Raw genomic sequence first — 19708 nt, 5'->3', positions numbered from 1 at the left:
ATAAGAATTTTGACATGGATGTTAAACCTTATGATAATGCTACTTTTCAATTAATGCCTGTAAACAGGTTTAAAGCTTATCACAGCAGAGAAACCATAAAAAACTGGTTTGCTGTGTGTGTGAATGGGGGAACTGAGGCACACCACCTCATGGCTTTAATGGCTGGATGCCAAGAGAACTTAACACAAACTGCCTTTGAGATAGTCAGTGACTAATCCTCTTGCAGTAAACTAAGGGGGGAGGTGTGGCGTTCTGTACCTCGAGGAACACCCAGCACCCCCATGTTCATCCTTATAAAATGATTGTGTGGTATCCAATGCAAAGTTTGTCATGTCAGGTGTCTTCGGAAGGCTCATGATGCACTGAGCATTGTTGTTATAGTAATGTTATAGGTTGTAATTTCATGTATATAGTTAGCAACAAAGAGTCCTGTGGCACTTTATAGACTAACAAATGTATTGGAGCATAAGCTTTCGTGGGTGAATACCCACTTCGTCAGATATATATAGTTATGAATCTGAAAATGTGTCCTCATGGCTTAAAACAAAACCAGGCAAAAACTCGCCAAGAGCAGAGGGACAGTTCACACCTCATCAGGGCATGTATGGGACAAACCCAGCCCAGCCTCACAGGAACAAAGGACACTGGCCTAGGCAGCAACAAAGGATCTGTTGGGCTTTCAGGTGAGTCACCCCCCTTCCTTTGGTCAGTTTGGGACTATGATGAGGTAATGCTCACCTGACCTGGATGGGGGCGGGGCGGGGGAAGCTAAGAGGGAAGAAAGAACATGATAAAAGGGAGAGATGTTTGCCAGGCTCTTCCTCTCTCTTCCACCTTCATCTACAGACATCACCACCAAGCGACTGAAGCCCTGATCAAAGGGGAGAGCCTGGCTGAAGGGCAACCAGCCAGCCTGTGGTGAGACGCATCTAAGTTTGTAACGGCACCGAAAGTGTTAAGATCAACTTAGAACGTGTTTTGCTTTTATTTCATTTGACCAAATCCTACTTGTTATGCTTTGAGTTATAATCACTTAAAATCTATCTTTCATTGTTAATAAATTTGTTTATTCTACTGGAAGCAGTGCGTTTGATTTGAATCTCCCCTTGGGATAACAAGTCTGGTACATATCAATTTCTTTGTTAAATTGACTAACACATGTAAGTTTTCAGCGTCCAGTGGGCATAACTAGACACTGCAAGATGAAGTTTCTAGGGTTGTGTCTGGGATTGGAGATATTGGCTAGTGTCATTTGGTTGCACAATCCAAGGAGCAGCTTACATGCCAGAGGCTTTGCGTGAACAGCCCAGGAGTGGGGGTTCTCACAGTAGAGCAGGGTAAGGCTGGCTCCCAGAGTCGAGGATTGGAGTGACCTAGCAGATCACTGGTCCAGATAACACCAGGGGAACATCAAACACACCCAGCAGCTTCAACAACCTATGTAATCGTCTATATATCAAAGAGGGCATGGGGGATACAACGAGCCCCTGCATGATAGGGGAAAAGGGGCACACAATAGTTCCTGGCATGGGGGGCATGGAGGGGGGCGAATAGAAAATAATGGTATGGAAGGGGGACATGAGGACACAAAGCCCAGGGCATGTGGCTTTGGGGATTAATGGTGGGGATGGAGCTCTTGCCATGCTGGAGAAAGGGGGGATGAGGGAGCACACAGCTCTAAGGTCAAACAGCCTGATCTCTGCGTAGGATAATCAGCCCCTGCTTGCTCACACTACATTGTGCCTACGCTCCACATACGTTTGCAGTGCTGGGCTCTGTCTGGCTCCCCTCGGGGGGGCTTGATACACCCCTGGGCTGGGCAGCGTCAGACCAAGGCCTAGGCACCTGATGCTCTCAGACTCTAAATGTCCCTTTAACAGGTTTTTTTCCTCCTTACAAAGCCCATCAGAGCAAGGACATGCCTGAGCAGTGAACTAACGGGGGTGTCTGTGCAGCAGGGCGCAGCACCCCCCGCAAAGGCCTAGGCCCTCCCCAGGGGGCAGCTCAGCGCTTGCTGCTCCAGGGCACCGGCGGGGGAGGCCGGGCCTGCCTGCCCCATAGGGCTCGGCAGATTTGTCTCCCTGTTGGTGCCGCTCATGCCCAGCCCCTGCACTGTCCCCTCCCCGCAGTATAGGGGGCCAGCTGCCCATTGCCCCCCCCCCGCCCGAGGGCTTGGGGCCAGGGGAGCCCCTCGCTGAGCCAGCCCCTGTTCGCTCTGTGCCAGGGGGTCGGTGCAGGAAGAGCGCACAGGGGCAGGGCCTGCTCGGGGCGGGGGGCGCTGCAGCGGGGCCCTTCCAGCCGCACGGGGACGCTGCAGCCGCAGCAGCCTCCGCTCCCGGGGGTGGGGGGGATTCACCCTGCGTGGCCGAGATGAGAGGCGCGCCAGGGCCCCGTGCACGCGCGAGCCGCGGCCGCCTCCCCGGGCCAACAGCGGCGCAGGCTGGAGCCTCCCCCCGGTAAGCCGCGAGCCCCGCCCGCGCCGCAGGGGCTGCCCGCTGCCGCCCTCCGGCCCTGCAGCGCCTCCCCGGGGCCCGGCCTCGCTGCTGCCGCGGCTCAGCAGCAATCCCGGAGCTGCGGCTGCCCGCCGCCTGGCTCAGCCTTGCAGCTCCCGGACCTGGGGGCTGCCCCGCAGCGTCCCCGGAGCAGCCTCCCGCCCGGGGCGCCTGGATAGGTCGGGGTGCAGCTGCAGCAGCATCCCCAGGGGCTGGCTCCCGCCTGCCGGGTGCATCCCAGGGGCTGCGTGGCGCCGCCGGGGCTGCTCGCATGCCTGCAAGAGGCCGCCCAGCTTAACCCTGGGGCTTTGCAATACAATGGCTCGTGCGTGAGTCGGTAACGGGGGGAGAAATGCTATGACCCATGCGCTATACTGCGGGCTCACACGCCATGGCCATGGCAGCTTGTGAGCAGCAGCAGCAGCAGCGTAATACACTAGCGGGATTGCCGCTGTGGGCTGAAATTAAACCGCAACTGACTGTGTGCGTGTGAGATTGTGCCGCCAGCTGCCGAGATGTGCAGACACGTGAAAAACGAGGCCGGGAGGAACTAGATCTGGCAGTGCAGTATTATCATTATTCATTATTATTATTATTTATTAATCATTTGTAGTGGTGTAACGTGCAGAATCCCGAGGCATGGACCAGAGAGGGCCCCGTTGTGCTAGGCACTCACTGTATTGTAGACATGTCAAAGGGAAGGTCAGACCCAGCAGGATAGTTAAAGTAGTGGGGGCCAGGTCCTGTTTGTTCTCTCCTCCCCCTATGGCTGTGATCACAAGAAGTGAGCTGCAGCTCACGAAAGCTCATGCTAAAATAAATTTGTTAGTCTTTAAGGTGCCACAAATACTCCTGTTCTTTTTGCGGATACAGACTAACACGGCTGCTACTCTGAAACCAGTGAATTTGATAGTTACTCCTATCCCTGCTACCTCCAGTGGGTTTACAAACAGATTTCCATAGGTGTCTACACACAACAGGGACCCCCTGGATTCATATTAGGGAATGTGTTGCCTACATTTCCCCCCTAAAGCATACTTCTGTAACAAAGAATTATAAAGCACACCCCCCCATCAGTGGCACATTTCTGGACTACATACAACCCCCTGGTGTATTTCAGAGAGTTAATTTGGCCCCCCTGGACTACATTTCCCCTGGCACCTTGGTACAGTTTACAGGCAGCTTGGTCCGCTCTGGCATGGCTGATTTGTATGGTGTGGTGTACTGGCAGAGAAGGCAAGGTGTAAGGGTCTTTCTAACAACTTGTGAATATCTAGTAAAAATGTTTTCACAGCTGCTTGTTTTGCTGTTGTTAGCACTTCCCGGTATCCGTTCTGAGTTCTGCGTGGTGGTCAGGGGTGGGACTCACCACAGTGCTTTGGTGCATTCCAGCATTAGCTGATACACGCTGCTATCTGCACCTTGTAACGATAATTTCATATAATCATGAAATATCAGGGTTGGAAGGGACCTCAGCAGGTCATCTAGTCCAACCCCCTGCTCAAAGCAGGACCAATCCCCAAATGTCCTTGGGTCATAAACTGGACGTCTCTCCCATTGGTATGTTAATAACAAACATGGAGGCCGAAACTTACCAAGCTTCATCACACCGGTCTGTCTCATCTTACACGGGGGTTCCGTTCTGCGGTTAGTGCGTAAAGCGAAAACCGCGTATAGTCAAAATTACATTGAGTTCAATGGCGGGCGGAATCGCCCGCACTACAGGTACAGTATTAAAATTGTTACTTTTCTCTTCTTTTTTTTTTGCCAACCGCGTACAGCTGAAATTGCGCATGTTAAATGCGCGTAAGGTGCGACAGACCTGTACTTCTATTTCTGCTGCAGGCTGCTTCCACCAGGAGACATCAAACAGTTCCTCAGAGTATGGACCCTGGCCATGTTGTGGCTGCTCTGGCAGCAAAACTTCCTTGGGGACTGGCGTGAGCATCAGAGTCACTTCATGAGCTTGATCCAGCAGCTGCTAGCTCCCCTCCCATACTATTTTAGGCCTGGTCTACGCTAGGAAAGTAGTTTGGTATAAGTACCTCGCTCAGGGGTGTGAAAAATCCACACCCCAGAGTGAGGCAGTTAAACTGACTTATCCCCCCCTTGTAGACAGCGCAAGGTTAGCAGGAGAATTCTCCCGTCTCAGGGAGGTGGATTACCTATTCCAATAGGAGAACCCCTCCTGTGAGTGTAGACAGCATTTTCACTGAAGTGGCACAGCTGCAGACGTACCGCTGCAGTGTTTAAAATGTAGACAAGCCCTTAGATTTGGGGTGGTTAGAAGGTCGCCATCCCCATTCATCAGGCTATTGTGAACCACTGTGGGCTCAGTGCAGTTCCCAGCATCTGGTTAAATTCCTTGTAAAAGAGGCAGGATGACAGGAAGTTCCTAGAAGTGCAGTTCTCATCCCTGGTTTCCCAATAGTCCGTCTTGAGCCATGAGCTCTGCCCCTCTGCATCGATCCATTGAATCCCCAACACAGCTGACTTATCCAATATTTTTTGGTACGCATGGTCATTTCTGGTACTCTTACAGGAGTCAAATGTCTTGTTTGTCTCAAACAAGAGATTTAGAAGAATCTGACTATGGTCCCATGACCACTGTGCTTAGCAAAGGACGACTTCTTCTCACTGGTCATAACTAATGCAGGGAGGGGACAGTTAACTCTGTTCAGTTCAGAATGAAATGGAAGGGTTAAACACTGAGCAGCTGTATGTGAAGGTGGGGAGGGAGGGTTGCATTTGTTTCCTGGGAGTTGATTGGCTAATCTTGGGATAGGAAGGCAAGAAACACTGGCCCACGGGATTGTGGGGTACTGTTTGTTGGACTCTCAGAGCACAAGTCTGGAGACCTGGCCTGGAGCTGTGTCCACACTGAAAAATGATAAAGTTTGGACCTGACTCGCAGTGGGACCCTGCCGCCCAGCCAGGTCCTAGGGCCTCAGTACTGAGGGCTCGCTGGCCTGGAGTCAGCCAGATTTGTGTGTGGACAGCAGGGGCGGCTCTACGTGTTTGGCCGCCCCAAGCAGTCATGCTCGGGAGGCGCCCCGGAGCCACGGGAGCAGCGGACCTCCCGCGGGTATGACTGCAGAGGGACCGCTGGTCCCGCGCGGCTCGGCTGGACCTCCCGCGGCTGCGGACGGTTCGCGGGTCCGGCGGCTCCGCTTGAGCTGCCGCAGTCATGCCTGCGGGAGGTCCAGCCGAGCCGCGGGACGAGCGCCCCCTCCGCAGTCATACCTGCGGCAGGTCCAGTCGTCCCGGGGCTCCGGTGGACCTCCCGCAGGCATGACTGCGGCAAGTCCGCCGGCCCAGCCTGCCGTCCCCCCCGGCCGCAGAGGACGCCCCCTAGATTTTGCCGCCCTAGGCACCAGCTTGTTTTGCTGGTGCCTAGAGCCGCCCCTGGTGGACAGAAGGGGGATTTGTGCTTAAACCTGAGTCTGAGCCCAGGTTTACATTGTAGTGTAGACATACTCTTAGTGGACGTTTTGGTTCCACAGAGAATGCAGCGTTAGACCTTCAGTGAATATAGGTCACTGACTTGGATAAATGGTTTTCTTATTCTGTAGTAGTTTCAGTTCTGGGGGAAAGGTCAGAAGTCAAGCAGAGTCCATTTGACGTTAAGGTTTGCTAATTTCAGACTGTTTAGATGAAGCATGTTCTTTTTAACAAAAAAAATCGGGAGTTTCTACCCAGCACAAAGGAAAATAGAAAATCATTTTTCAATTTCAGTAGACTGTTTGGGGCATTCCTAATGATATCAGTGGGAGAAGTTACTAAATTGTGGTGTACATACCACCTGGCAGATGTTAATATACTGCACTGTCAGAGAACCTCGTCAGCTTTTGTATGACCTCCACAGTATGCGTCTTTATAACTTCCTTAGTGAAATAAACTGGTCTTTGATACTACTACAATTATCTTCATGTCACCAAGAACTCAAATGTTGTCCTCTTTTGCCTTTAGAAACGCCATGGATACAGCTAGTCACAGTCTAGTCCTCCTGCAGCAGTTGAACATGCAGCGTGAGTTTGGTTTTCTCTGTGACTGTACAGTTGCAATAGGAGATGTTTACTTCAAGGCCCACAGAGCAGTGCTAGCTGCTTTTTCAAACTACTTTAAGATGATATTTATTCACCAGACAAGGTAAGAACATACATCTTTTTCTGCATTTAAGGCAACTTTTAAAATTTATTCTTCAAAGGGAATTAAATTCTGAAGGAACATTAGCAAGGGACTAGATGACTTGGGGTTGGTTACATAAAACAATTATGGAGTTGTAACCCTCTAAAACCAGTTCATTTCCAGCCTACAATGTAGTGTCAGAAAGCCCTTTTGATCTTACTTGTTTAATCAGCATAAGCCAAAGTTCAGGTCCGACATCTGGCATTGCTGCACAATCAAAGAGGGATGAACACAGAACTTGAAGAAGTATCACAGCTTTCTTAAGCGGCAAATGCCTAGAATTTTTCACTGAAGTTGTGTGTACACAGAAATAAATACAAAACTTTGGTTTACCATTTGGACCAACATTGAAGTTTAAAAAAAAAAATTGAGTTTAGAGTTCATGTTTACTGTTGACTTGTAAGGCCTGGGAACTAACTTTGTATTTATCTACAGAGCACACAGAGCATGCCTGGTGGCTGGACAAACTTCCCCCCACACTCCATCACCAAATGGCTCTGGGGAGACGGGTGTAGTTCACTTTCCAAACTCACTCAGTTCATGTCCTTGCTGTTGCAACTACTAGCAAGGGTGACAGTGCAATATTGTGCTGCAGGCACTTAGAGTTAACAGACTTCACTGAGACCATAAATTCATTTCAAGTGTCATAGAGCCTTGTCACCTCATGGTGACATTCAAATGCTGCACCACATTTGGGTACAAAGTGGTTTTGAAGGTGTCAGATTTTGTAATTACATGGGATAGCTCCTGAGTTCTAATCCTGACTCTGACATGGAGATGCTGTCTACAGATTTGGTCTCTGTCTGTGTGCTCACTTTCCTATCTCCAGTTACTCCTTCAGCAATATTGAAGTCTCTTTGATTAAAATTTGGAAATTGGAAAGTGCTTTGATAGCTGAGAGTGAGAGATTAGTGCTAAACTAAATACAAGTTTATTTTAAAAGAAACCTATGTAAAATTAGTTTTGAAATTATGACAACCTATTTTAATGCTTAACTTACTGTATTCTATTAAAGCCAATTAAATGCAGTAAAAAATACTAAGCAGTACATATTTGCTGCCATGTTTTAAAGTCAAACCACTGAACTGATAGAAGCCACGCTCTAAGGGTACGTCTATACTACCCACCGGATCGGCAGGCAGTAATCGATCTATTGAGGATCGATTTATCGCGTCTCATCTAGACGCGATAAATCGATTCACGAATTGACGCCCATACTCCACCTCGGTAGGAGGAGTAAGCAGCGTTGACGGGGGAGCCGCGGCAGTTGACTTGCCGCCGTGAGGACAGCCAGGTAAGTCGAACTAAGATACTTCGACTTCAGCTACTCGAATAGCGTAGCTGAAGTTGTGTATTTTAGATCAACCCCCACCCACCCAGTGTAGACCAGCTCTAAGCATCTGGATCCAGAGTTTGCTGAAGTGCTAAACTACTTTTGACAGCAGAAGCCTCTTCTGCAGGTGCAGAGAGAATATTTTTTTAATTTCAGTTTATTCAACTCAGTCAGTTCAATGACTAGTTCATTCAAAGTTAAGAAAAACAGGAAAACCATCTTCATTTTCTAAACTATGAATAAAACCTAGGTGTTTAAGGATGAGATCTACTTGTTCTAAAATTTGAAGGACATGGTGCCCAGTGGTTTAAAGAAAATAGTGATTAAAAATCAAGTTTAACTTCATATTTATCTGTTTATAAAGGCACAAACCAATGAATTCAACTTTACAGGATTTTTCTTCAGTTTAAGTCACTAACTACCCAAATTTCTTCCTTTGTTTAATATATTACCTAGTTTTTAATATAACATATGTTTTGCTAATTTTAATGCACTTTTTTCTTATGTATCCAGCACATTTAAAGTAGTTTTATTTAATTAAATGTTTAAAAAGCTGTTTATGTGCATTTTTAATTGAATTTGAATATCCATCCAAGTAGAGCTTGACACAAATCACAAGTAATCATCTAGTAAATAAGAAATGCATCATTCACCATTTTCTAACATCATAAATGTAATAATCAAAAATCTGAATAAATGCAAATTAATCTATCTAATTGCTTAAATAAATGTGTATAGATATAGTGTATCCTCCTGGTTATCAAAAAGAATAACGACACTTAGTGAAAAGGCTATATTTAGTTGCAAATCAACGTGTTTTAATGGTTGCCAAGCAATGAGAATCAACCTTTCTTTAGGAAAATAGCTAAAAAGTACAAATGCAAAACATGTTTAAAATTGATGATTTACGTCAGTTTCCTCCTTGTTAATTTAAATCATGATTAAGATTGGTGGTTTAAATCACTTTGATTTAAATCAGTCCACCTTGTTGAATTTATTATTTAATTATTGAATTTAATAGTGAATTATTGTTTAAATATATAGCAATAGACTTCGGTCCAGATTTTCAGAATCACACACAATATGTGAATTCATAATTTGCAAACAATTCCTGCAGTGGCATGCAAAGTTACACTGCATATACAAATGAGTGAGTGCCTGGCTCACTGGTCACATTCGTGCCCAGTTAATGCAGTGATGCACGCAGTCACTATAATTGCACATGTAAATTATACCCATGTCCTTCTCTTTGTGTGTGTGTCAGATTTATTCTGAATCTGGGAAAGGTAGCTAATGTTTGTTCTCTCAAAGTAAATGATGGGCCACATGAATGCTTAAATAATGACCAGGATTATCATTTGGAGAAACAGATATATTTAATCATGTGTTTTGTTTTAAACAGCGAATGCATAAAGATTCAGCCTACAGATATCCAGCCAGACATATTCAGCTACTTGTTGCACATCATGTACACTGGAAAAGGTCCAAAGCAGACAGTCAACCCCAGCCGGCTGGAGGAGGGCATTCGATTTCTCCATGCAGACTACCTTTCCCATATTGCGATTAAAATGAACCAGATGCTTTCCCCAGAGACGATGCAGTCTTCAAACTTATATGGAATTCAGATCTCAACCGCACACAAAGCAACAAAGGAAGGTCTTAGAGCAAAAGAAAATCTGACAAATGCCAGCAACAGGTCTGCTAACCAGGGCGATCACCCACAGTTACAGCTCTCACTTGCCATTGGACTAGATGAAGGTACCCTCGAACAACAGATCACCCATCCTTCCACCCAAGCAGCTGGGGCTGTCAAACCGGTGGAGGAGCTTCAGAAATCATCTGTGTCTATAAAGCAGGAGAAATGTGACCCCGAGCCAGTGGTGTCCCAAAGTCACACGTCACCCTCTCCAGATGTTTCTAAAACTAATCTCAACATGCATTTATGTCATTACTGTGGGGAGTGTTTTGATTCCCATGGCAATTTGCGGGAACACCTGCACACTCACGTCTCCGGCTCACTTCCCTTTGGCATCCCAGCCTCCATCCTGGAGAGCAATAACCTCGGTGAAGTGCAGCCTGTTACTGAAAAGGGGGAAGCTATTGAAAGTCACCGGCTCGGTGGCTTCCTAATGAAAGAGAATGGGCATCCATCAGAACATCCAAGCCATACTAACACAGAACCGTTACAGTATGGACAGGTGTCGCTAATCTCCAAAGACACTGAGCCTGTGGAGTTAAACTGCAACTTCTCTTTTTCAAGAAAGAGAAAAATCAGTTGCACAGTCTGTGGCCACAAATTTCTCCGAAAGAGCCAGTTGCTGGAACACATGTACACACACAAAGGGAAACAATACAAATACAACCGATGCCAAAGGTTTGGTAATCCAGTAGCCCACAGGTTTCATCCTTATTGTGACAGTTGGTCTGACTGTACAGTAAAAAGTTCCAGGCTCTCTCAAGATCACCTAGATTCATCATGTGCAGTGGAGTCTGATCTTGCTCCAGAAAATGTCGATGCAATCCTCGTAGAATAGCTTTGTATGTTGCCTCTGATGAGCTGAAACCGTGAATGCTTCAATTTGTTTGTGTCCTTCCACTTTGCTGAATGTTCTGGGTACTCTTCTGAAGTTCTCTCTTCACCTAACAGCTCTGTCTTCAGCGAAATGAGACTGTAACAATTCTGTACACCCTTTTACTTGGATATTTAAACCTTAAAATCCAAGTTGATTAGAGAACAAGCTATTTGTTGGCGGTGTCCAGATAACTTAGATCCATCTTTCATAAATGACAACTTAATTGACCTGTGTTACCCAAGATGAGATTGTAGAAGTTAGTGAGTGTGGGGTTTAAACATCTAGTATACTGAGCAGAACTTTAGAACTGTGTGTGTGTCCTTAGAATTATTCTGAAACCAAAGTGGGTGGAATGTGTTCAGAGGATATTACTTTTCTTGATTAGTTTAATATCAATTCCCTAGAAAGAGAGACTAACCCAAAGTACAGAGGACAGGTGGGAAATGAACAGCACATAAACCTCAGGCTGTTCCCTTTTCCTGGTAATCCCAGGGGTTGATGTAGAGACAGTGGCCCTGGTTCAGCAAGCGTTTGCAGTCCCATTGACTGAATACATTCTTTAAGTGTGACATCTGCTTAAGTGCTTTGCTGCAGGAGGACTAATGTGCATCCTGCCCCATTCCAAGCCCAGCAGGCCTCCCCCTGCTTCATCAGTCCCCTCCACAAATGTGGAACCAAATCCTACCAAAGCTCTTCAAAGTGTCCCATTAATGAACCTTCCTCTGTAAGATGGAATGAGATCCAGGTGAAGAGTCTCCTTCAAGAGGATCTAGGGCAGTGGTTCTCAACCAGAGGTCTGTGGACCCCCTGCCCTTTCAAGGGGGCCGTGGGGCCCCGCAGCTGAAGCCCCGATCCCTGGCACTCCTTGCTGGGCTGAAGCCAGGGGAGGTGCAGGGTTGAAGCCCTGATTCCTGGCTGGTGCCCCCCACCCATGGGGCTGAAGCTGTGAGGTGTGGGTCTGAGTCCCAGAGCCCCAGTGCTCCCTGTGGAGCAGAAACCCTGAGCCCATGGTGGGCAGAGTTGGAGACATGGAGGGCATTGCCCCCTCCCACCCAAACTGCAGTGCAAGATCAAGGCAGTCCCGGGGGCACCTCCACACCTCCCCCGAGTCCCCTCACCATCTCCTTTCCCCGTCCCCTGGCCAGGTTGGAGGTGGGAAGCCGGAGCCGGGCAGTGGGGCAGCTGCTGCTCTGGCTGGTGCCATGGAGCAGGCAGCTGCAGCGTTCCTTCCTCTCCTGCTCATGCCCCAGGTTGAAGCGGCTCATCAGCTCCCACCCTCCTTTGCTCCTGCAGAGCAGCCGGTAAGAGCCCCTTGGGTGGGGAGACCCGGCTCCGTGGCTGGCAGACCCTTCCGGGAACAGGGACAGCAGGGGAGTCCTCCCAGCACACAGCCCCTAATACTCCTCCCTACACCCTGAGCCCGTAGTGCCCCTCTCCCTGCCCACCCACAGCCCCTAGCTACCCCCTCCCTGCACCCTAAGCTGTTTTCAAACTTTTTGAGTTAAGCCCCCCACCTTTGAGTTATAATTTAAATATATAAACTCCCTCCCTCCCTGGACCCCACCATGTGGAGGTGGCTCGAGCCCCGATGACCCCTGCCCCCCCAAATAGACATCAAACTACACCTATTCCCAAGGCCCCTGCCCCGAGGCCCCTTCCCCACATCCCCGCAGGGCCCTGGAGTTTTTATAGCCTGTCGAGGGGGGGCCTCACAGAGAAAAAGTTTGAGAACCCCTGATCTAGGGGACCCCCTCTCTTAAATAAAAAATCCTTTTCCCTACTGTAAGTTATTTCTACATATGAACAGCTTTGAATAATATGTTCCTAACTGCTAGGGTGATGTGAACGTTAAAAACCCATAGATAAGGAACATTGTCTCTCCTTGGGCTCTTCTACAACAGTAATACTGTTTAAATAGAATTGTTTTATGCCTTTGTTATCATTTCCTGCATATCTCAAAAATGTATTCTTCCAAGTCAGTTACAAATGTGCATTCACATTCATTCTGACCTCAGGTTAATATTTTGCTCTTCTATAGTGCTATTTCATCTGAGCATCACAAACCACTTCCTGCAATGCGGGGTATAAGGCGCACCCTTGGGGTGGGGGGGGGAGGGGACTTGGCCAACAGTGAAATGGAGTTATTCTGATATAAAGAACAAATTTTTTAAATGTACTGAATAGATGCTGCGAGCTGCTCCACTCTGCTGCTCAAAAAACGTGTTAGAGACTTTTCAAAAAATGTGCGTTAAGACTAGCAATGAAAGCCTCCTATCTGTTGCCATGGGATTGCATTACTAGAATGCACAGTGATGGGGAAAATCTTTGAACAATGGTTAGAAAAATGCCTGCCAAAATTCCTGGTCCAAATCTCTTTTGAAGTCAGTAGACTTCACCTGGCTCCACTGAGATTGGATCAGGCCCAGAAAAAAAATCTGAAATCAAAACGTTTTTGAATTGCCAAAGCATCGTATGCTAATTATTTTTAGGACTAAGCTCATCTTGATTCGATTTCTTTATATTATACTCAGCAGAGAAGCCAAGAGCTGCATGGACAGAGACTTGACTTTTCTTAGAGGTGGTCTCTGCACACCAGGGTTGAAGCACCTTCCAAAGGTGATACAGGGACGCTCACGTGGCTGTTTCTTGTTGGTTGAGCCTCTTTCGCAAACACTGGCGCTTAGAAAAAAATGACTTTGAATGGTCAGCCAAGCCAATCTCTACTTTGTTCCCCCAGTGTAATTTCAACCTAGGAAAAAAGGTGTGGTTTTAACATGTTAGTTTATATGTGCTAAAATACTAATGTAGACAAGGCAAAGTGTAGCCCTAACGTGTATTAGCTGGTTAAGCTGAACCTTAGCCTCCTGACTAGGGTTTACCTCAACTAGTTAATGTGTTTTAAACAGTAGACCATGAAAACAAAACCAAGGATTGATGACAGTAGGACATACAGACACAAAATGCTAAAAGAAAGAACAAACTAGGATTATTCCTTGTACGTTGTGGTCTTTAGTTGTGCTAAGTGTAATTTTTTTAAACATTGCCAGAAGGCTTCTTAAATGGGAATAATGAAACGGAGCAGAAGTCACATCTGCATGAGTTATCAGCTAGCTGTGATGTATTTATATATTAGTAGTGACTGTATCATATTGAATGTGAAGAGGAATTTACTTTCTGAAATTGGTAAATAACTGTTTTGTGTTGATGCGTATGTGTATCTTTTAAAACTAGTGAGCATAAAAACTTAAATTTTCTTCGAGTGCTCGCTCGTGTCCATTCCATTGTAGGTGTGCATGCGCTGACATGCACGGTCGTCGGAGACTTTTGCCTTAGAGGTATCCATTGGGCCGGCTGTGGTGCCCTCTGGAGTGCCGCACTCATGCCGCAGTATATCAGGTGCCGCCATCCCTGTGCCCTCTCAGTTCCTTCTTACCGCCTGTGGTGGTCAGTCGGAGCCCGTCTCTCCCTTTCTTGCAAGTGGCCAGCGGTTTCCCTTCTACCTTAGCCTTGTGCTTCTAGCTTAACTGTTTGTTAGTTGGTTGTTAAGTACCTGTTAAGTGTTCTGTTCTCTGCAGGAAAGGGACAAGAGCTCCCTGTCAGACGCCTTCCTCATTCTGTGATCAGGAGCACTGATGTACGCCTTCCCGCCGGTGCCATTGATCCACAAGGTCTTGCCAAAGGTGAAGCAAGACAAAGTGGCCGTCATCCTCATAGCCCCAGCGTGGCCTCGGCAACACTGATTCGGCATGCTGCTGAGTCTTTCGGCAGCCAACCCGCTGCAGCTACCGCTTCGACCGGATCTCCTGTCCCAGAACCACGGCAATCTGCTGCATCCTAACCTGGCGATGCTGCACTTGACAGCCTGGCTGCTAAGTGAGGATGAGCGGTGGTGTTCCACTGGTGTCCAGCAAGTCCTGCTGGTAGCAGGAAACCCTCCACCAGGGTTACCTATGTGGCAAAGTGGAAGCGGTTCACGTGTTGGGCCGCAGATCGTCACACTTGTGCGGCGGAAGCCCTGCTGCAGGACATCCTGGACTATTTTGCTGCACCTTAACCTCCAGGTCTTGTCGCTTTCTTCAGTCAAGGCACACCTGGTGGCCATTTCAGTGTTCCACCCTCTGTTTCAAGGCAGGTCAGTCTTCACCCATCCCATGACGGCATGGTTCCTGAAAGGCCTGGAGCGCCTTTACCCGCATGTCAAAGGAGCTGGTTCCCCCTGGGGACCTGAACCTAGTGCTGTCAAGGCTCATGGGTCTCTCCTTCGAGCCTTTGGCTTCCTGCTCCCTTCTGCTTCTCTCCTGGAAGGTCTCCTTTCTAGTCGCTATAACTTCGGCCCGGAGGTGTTCAGGGTGTTCACATCGGAACCGCCTTATACAATCTTCTATAAGGACAAGGTCCAGCTGCATCCACACCCGGCCTTTCTGCCCAAGGTTGTCTCCCAGTTCCATACTGGTTGAGACATATATTTACTGGTCCTTTGCCCTAAGCCTCATGCATCAGATGAGGAACGCAGGCTGCATACCCTGGATGTCAGGTGGGTATTGGCCTTCTACATAGATAGAACGAAGCTGTTCCGTAAGTCAGTGCAGTTGTTTGTTGCTGTCACAGACAGACTGAAGGGTTGCCCAGTGTCTACCCAGAGAATATCATCGTGGATCACTGCCTGCATCTGCTACTGTTGTGGGCTGGCGAAGGTGCCCCCGCCAGCAATTGTGACGGCTCATTCAACTAGGGCGCAGGCATCCCTGGCATCCTTCCTCACTCAGGTGCTGATCCAAGAAATTGTCGGGCTGCAACCTGGTTGTCCGTCTACATATTCGCTTCACACTATGCGCTGATCCAGCAAGCCCAAAATGACACTGGTTTCAGCAGAGCTGTGCTCCAATCTGCAAGACTGTGAACTCTGAGCCCACCTCCAAGGGCACTGCTTGTGAGTCACCTAGAATAGTGTGTGTAAAAATTAATGATTTAAAAAATAATTTTAAAAATGGATTTTTAAAAATCGTAATTGGATTTTTCTTTTAATGAAATTCACGGTTTTAAAAAAAATCTATTTACAATCTGAATTTATGACAATCTATATTAACTTGTAAATGTATAATTATTAAAATTGTTTAAATTAAATAAAAAAATATTAAGTAGTACCTATTTGCTGTCAGATTGTAAAGAAAGTCAAACCACTGAACTGGCGAAAGTCACTGGCCAAGCATCTGGGTCCAGAGTTTGCTGAAATGTTAAACCAGCTTTTGACAGCAGTAGCCTCTTTTGCAGCTACAGAAAAAATATTTTCTTCATTTCAGTTTATTCAACTAATAGTAGTGCACTGGTTCCCAAACGTTTTATCTTGTGCCCCCCATTACCTCTGTCTCCCCCCCCAGGAGTGCGGCCATGGCTTCAGGAAGGGGGGGACACACACATGAGTAAGGGGGCCATAGCTGAAGGCAGGGGCTGGAGCAGAGCCTCGGCCGGGAGCCAAGGCCAACAGCTGGGGCCCCGGGTGTGGGGCCAGCAGCTGCAGCTGGGAGTAGAGCCCCCAGTGGGGGCTGGCAGCTGGGACCCTGGTATGGGGCTGGCAGCTTGATCCCCAGGTGTGGGGCCAGCAGCCATGACCAGCAGCCGGGACCCTGGTCACGGGATCAGCAGCCAGGTGGCGCTCCCTCCCTGCCCTCTGTGGGGGCTGGCCCGGGCCCTAGCTGTGCTCCCCCCGAACAGTCCTTCGTGCCCCCCCAGAGGGATGCATCCCTTAGATCTCTGTAATAGCGACTGAACTGAATTAGCTGAATAAACTGAAATGAAGAAAATATTCTCTCTGCACCTGCAAAATAGGCTACTGTTGTCAAAAGCTGTTTTAGCACTTCAGCAAACTCTGGAGGCAGTAAAGCACCATTTCTAGTGTGAAGTCTATATTTACTTGCTAATCAACATGTTTTGTTTACCAAGCAATGAGAATCAATCTTTCTTTACCAAAATAACTGAAAAGTACAAAACCACTGATTTCAATGCTTCCTGATATCTATCATGATTAAAAGGGGTGATTTAAATTGCATCGATAGAAATCAGTCCACCCTGGATGAATGCAGCTGAAAAAGCTAGCGAGACAGAAGTACTATCAAATGTAAATACGGTTAACTGGAGCTACTGCTAAAAACATCTTAATTATACAAAAATTGCAGAATAAATGCAAATCTTGGAAAAAAGCGACATTTCCAAGGTCCAGACTACCCGCTGGATCGGCGGGTAGCGATCGATCTATCGGGGATCGATATATCGCGTCTCATCTAGATGCAATATATCGATCCCCAAATGCACTCCCATCGACTCCGGAACTCCACCAGGGCGAGTGGCGGTAGTGGAGTTGATGGGGGAGCCGCAGCTGTTGATCCCGCGCCATGAGGATGGGAGGTAAGTTGAAATAAGATACGTCAACTTCAGCTACACTATTCCCATTCCCACTCATGGCTTTGTATCAATATACTTTTTATTATTGTATTATAAAATATTCAGAGGAATGTATGTTTGAATTTATGTGCAGCCTATTCTTTAAAAAAAAAAACAACAACCTGTGTATCCTCTACAATTGGACTGAAAGCAATGCATTTCATGTATTTTATTGATAGAAATAAAATCACTTGACACAATAAGTAGAGTAACTGGGTACCATTAATTACTCCTAAATATCTGAAGTTATTTGATCAACACAAAAACAGATCAATTCAGAGAGCTGAAAAAATGATCTGTAATATGAACTGAGGACACTGAAAATCTTTATCATAAAATAAGTGAAAAGTTTTAAAGAAAAATAGCATAACCCTTTTCAGTGAAATCTTCTTTGAAATACCGGTATGTAACCTTTTCAGTTTTCTGAGCTAGGGTAGTGATTGAGGTTATAATTTTGCAACTTAGTACGTTAAAACTAGTGGTGACTGGCCAGTGCAGGTACTTGTTATGGCAGGGATCCAGATAATGGATAAAAATGGCTTGGAAAAAGATTTAAAAGCCAGCATTCCTTAAGGGAGCTGAGGAAGGGGTGTTTGAGGCGCTGATGTCTGGTATGGGAGAGCTGACTGCACTGGACATCCACCACCAGTTTTAAGTACTAATTCGCAACATTATAAGTTATAACCTAAATACCTGTCCCGGTCCATTGGGTCCCAGACCTGGGGAAGGCCAAAAAACAAAAAAAACCCAACCAACCCCTCTCCCCCTTCCCCCCTGGCCTTGGCCAGGCTGGTGGTGAGGGAAAATATATTCCTTTTATATCCCTTTATATGAGGGGAGGGTGATAGGGGCCCAGCAAGGGACTGGCTGAGAGAAGGGTGGGGATTATGTGGCACTGCTTAAGGAATGAAGATGAGGTGCACTGTACAATTTATTGCTGGGTACCGTCAGTTATTTTAGGTGACTAAAGTTGTGGCCTAATTAAAGCAAATTAATTGCCTCCTATCTTCTGGAGTGGCCCAACAAATGCTGAGTTCCTTCTTAGGTACTCAGCTTGTAGCAATCCCCACGTCCTCCCTCTAAGCCCCACATTTTGCCCCATCTTAAACTTAATGCCACCTTGAAGCTGGGGGATGACCTGGACAAGGGTAAATGTACTGCTTTGGCAACTTTGCCTGTGTTAGGACTTGGTTGGCCAGAAGGTGGTACTGATGCACAACTTGACAAGTTTCTCCCTTGCCTGAGCTAAATTAACTGTTCATGCTCCGCTTAACTGAGATCTCTGACTTGGGTTTCACTATTATCATCCCTCAGCAGTGAAGAGATCTGAGTTCAGCTGTCATCCTGCTTTTCCAGCTTAAACACGGTTAAACAAGCCTGTTACAGATTTCACATGCACATGCATTATCTTGGCATCTCGCTAGGTCAAGGCTACAAACACAGATAGCTTCCTAAGATTTCTTCTAGATTGGGGATGGGGTAAGCAAGTGATGTTTTCCCAAAACTGGGCCTTTCCACTTCAAAGATGCAGCACACATACTGAAAGATGTTAAATAAAATTTGTATCAAACATGCGCTTTCAGAAGGGACAATATTAGTTTTACCATCATGGAGTGATCTGAAATTACTGACCCATAAAATTGAACTAGCGAACCATTAAAAAAAAATAATCTTGAAATGTACAGAAATGCTGTGATGTGGAGGCTGACTGCAATTATCTAACGTCACTGTGGATACAGACTTGCAAAACCTATCTAGCCATTCTTTCAGCAGTGTGTGTATCTACAATTAAAAAAAAGTCTTCGGGTGAGCAACCACCAATTACAGCCGTTCCCCTGTCCTGAATCTTCAGACAGCAATAAACCTTGCCATTCAGAAATGAAACACTTATTTCCTTTTACAGGGAACCTGAAAGCGCCAACATCAGTCACACAACTGCAGTTTGATTTATTCAGTCAAAAGAACACCATTCCTGCTCTTCAGCTGGCCGTGCCAGAAGGGTCTGTTACTGACTGGTGGTCCTGTCAAAGGCAGGTACCAGGAAAAACACTTAGTGCAATAAAAACTTGGTGACAAATGTAATGAAGCTAGACTACGGTCTGACCGTCTTAACAGACGGCCGTTTATGAACAACAAGCCAGAGCTTAACGCACCAAAATGTAATTACATCATTTATAAGGCTCTGCCATGTTGCCACTGATCAGGTAACCAGCCAATGGCCCAGGTTCAAAGACACAGAAAGCCTCTCCTAATTGTGAAATTGCTGTTTCCGGTGCACATTGTACCAAGACGAATGGCTCCTCGACGTAAAGGGGATGAGTGAGGGGCCTAGTTTTTCGTTTTATGCCGAACATACGAAAGAGGCTTTGGGAACTGACGAGAGCCAGGCATCACGCCTGCCCCACAGCATGGGGGTTACTGAGCTTTATGGGGAAATCTTTCTCTAGACACCTGTTGGTCAATTACTTGAACAGCAGTTTAAGGACTTAACAACAGGTCCTGCATTAGGAACAGGTTATGGTCCATGCAGGGGAGGGAGGGGGGTGTAAGTCCTGCCCCCAAACTCCCCTTTACTTAACACTGCATTGTGTGTGAAGCCCCTGTTCCAGCCTCCCCCTGCACAACCACAGACACTATGGTGGCCACTGGCCAGTGCAGTTATAGCAACACGCTCCAGGAAGCAA

The 19708-nt window shown here is 47.0% G+C and overlaps 1 protein-coding gene across 2 annotated transcripts; it reads left to right on the top strand.

Annotated features, from left to right (window-relative positions):
• Positions 1-2352: 2352 nt before the first annotated feature.
• On the top strand, positions 2353-14350 carry ZBTB25 (zinc finger and BTB domain containing 25). 2 transcript variants are annotated; one of them, XM_039533120.1, is made up of 4 exons: positions 2353-2456; positions 6462-6641; positions 9416-10551; positions 14162-14350. In XM_039533120.1, exons 1-3 carry the CDS (start codon positions 2371-2373, stop codon positions 10545-10547), a joined length of 1398 nt encoding a protein of 465 aa, XP_039389054.1. In that variant the 5' UTR covers positions 2353-2370; the 3' UTR covers positions 10548-10551; positions 14162-14350. The 2 variants fall into 2 exon arrangements, with proteins under 2 accessions (XP_039389054.1, XP_039389053.1); XM_039533119.1 differs by lacking the exon at positions 14162-14350 and having other exon boundaries at positions 9416-14046.
• The last annotated feature ends 5358 nt before the right edge of the window (positions 14351-19708 follow it).

Source organism: Mauremys reevesii, linkage group 4 (assembly GCF_016161935.1).
Source record: "Mauremys reevesii isolate NIE-2019 linkage group 4, ASM1616193v1, whole genome shotgun sequence".
NCBI classification, from domain to species: Eukaryota; Metazoa; Chordata; order Testudines; family Geoemydidae; genus Mauremys; species Mauremys reevesii.
Note: the sequence above shows the minus strand (reverse complement) of the source record. Positions and strands in the feature narration are given on the sequence as shown.

Bases quoted from the DNA above. Each gene is read 5' to 3' on its own strand.
- ZBTB25 (XM_039533120.1), top strand. From the start codon at position 2,371: ATGAGAGGCGCGCCAGGGCCCCGTGCACGCGCGAGCCGCGGCCGCCTC. The intron at 2,457-6,461 runs GTAAGCCGCGAG...TTTTGCCTTTAG, and splicing joins CAGGCTGGAGCCTCCCCCCG to AAACGCCATGGATACAGCTA. The intron at 6,642-9,415 runs GTAAGAACATAC...TGTTTTAAACAG, and splicing joins ATATTTATTCACCAGACAAG to CGAATGCATAAAGATTCAGC.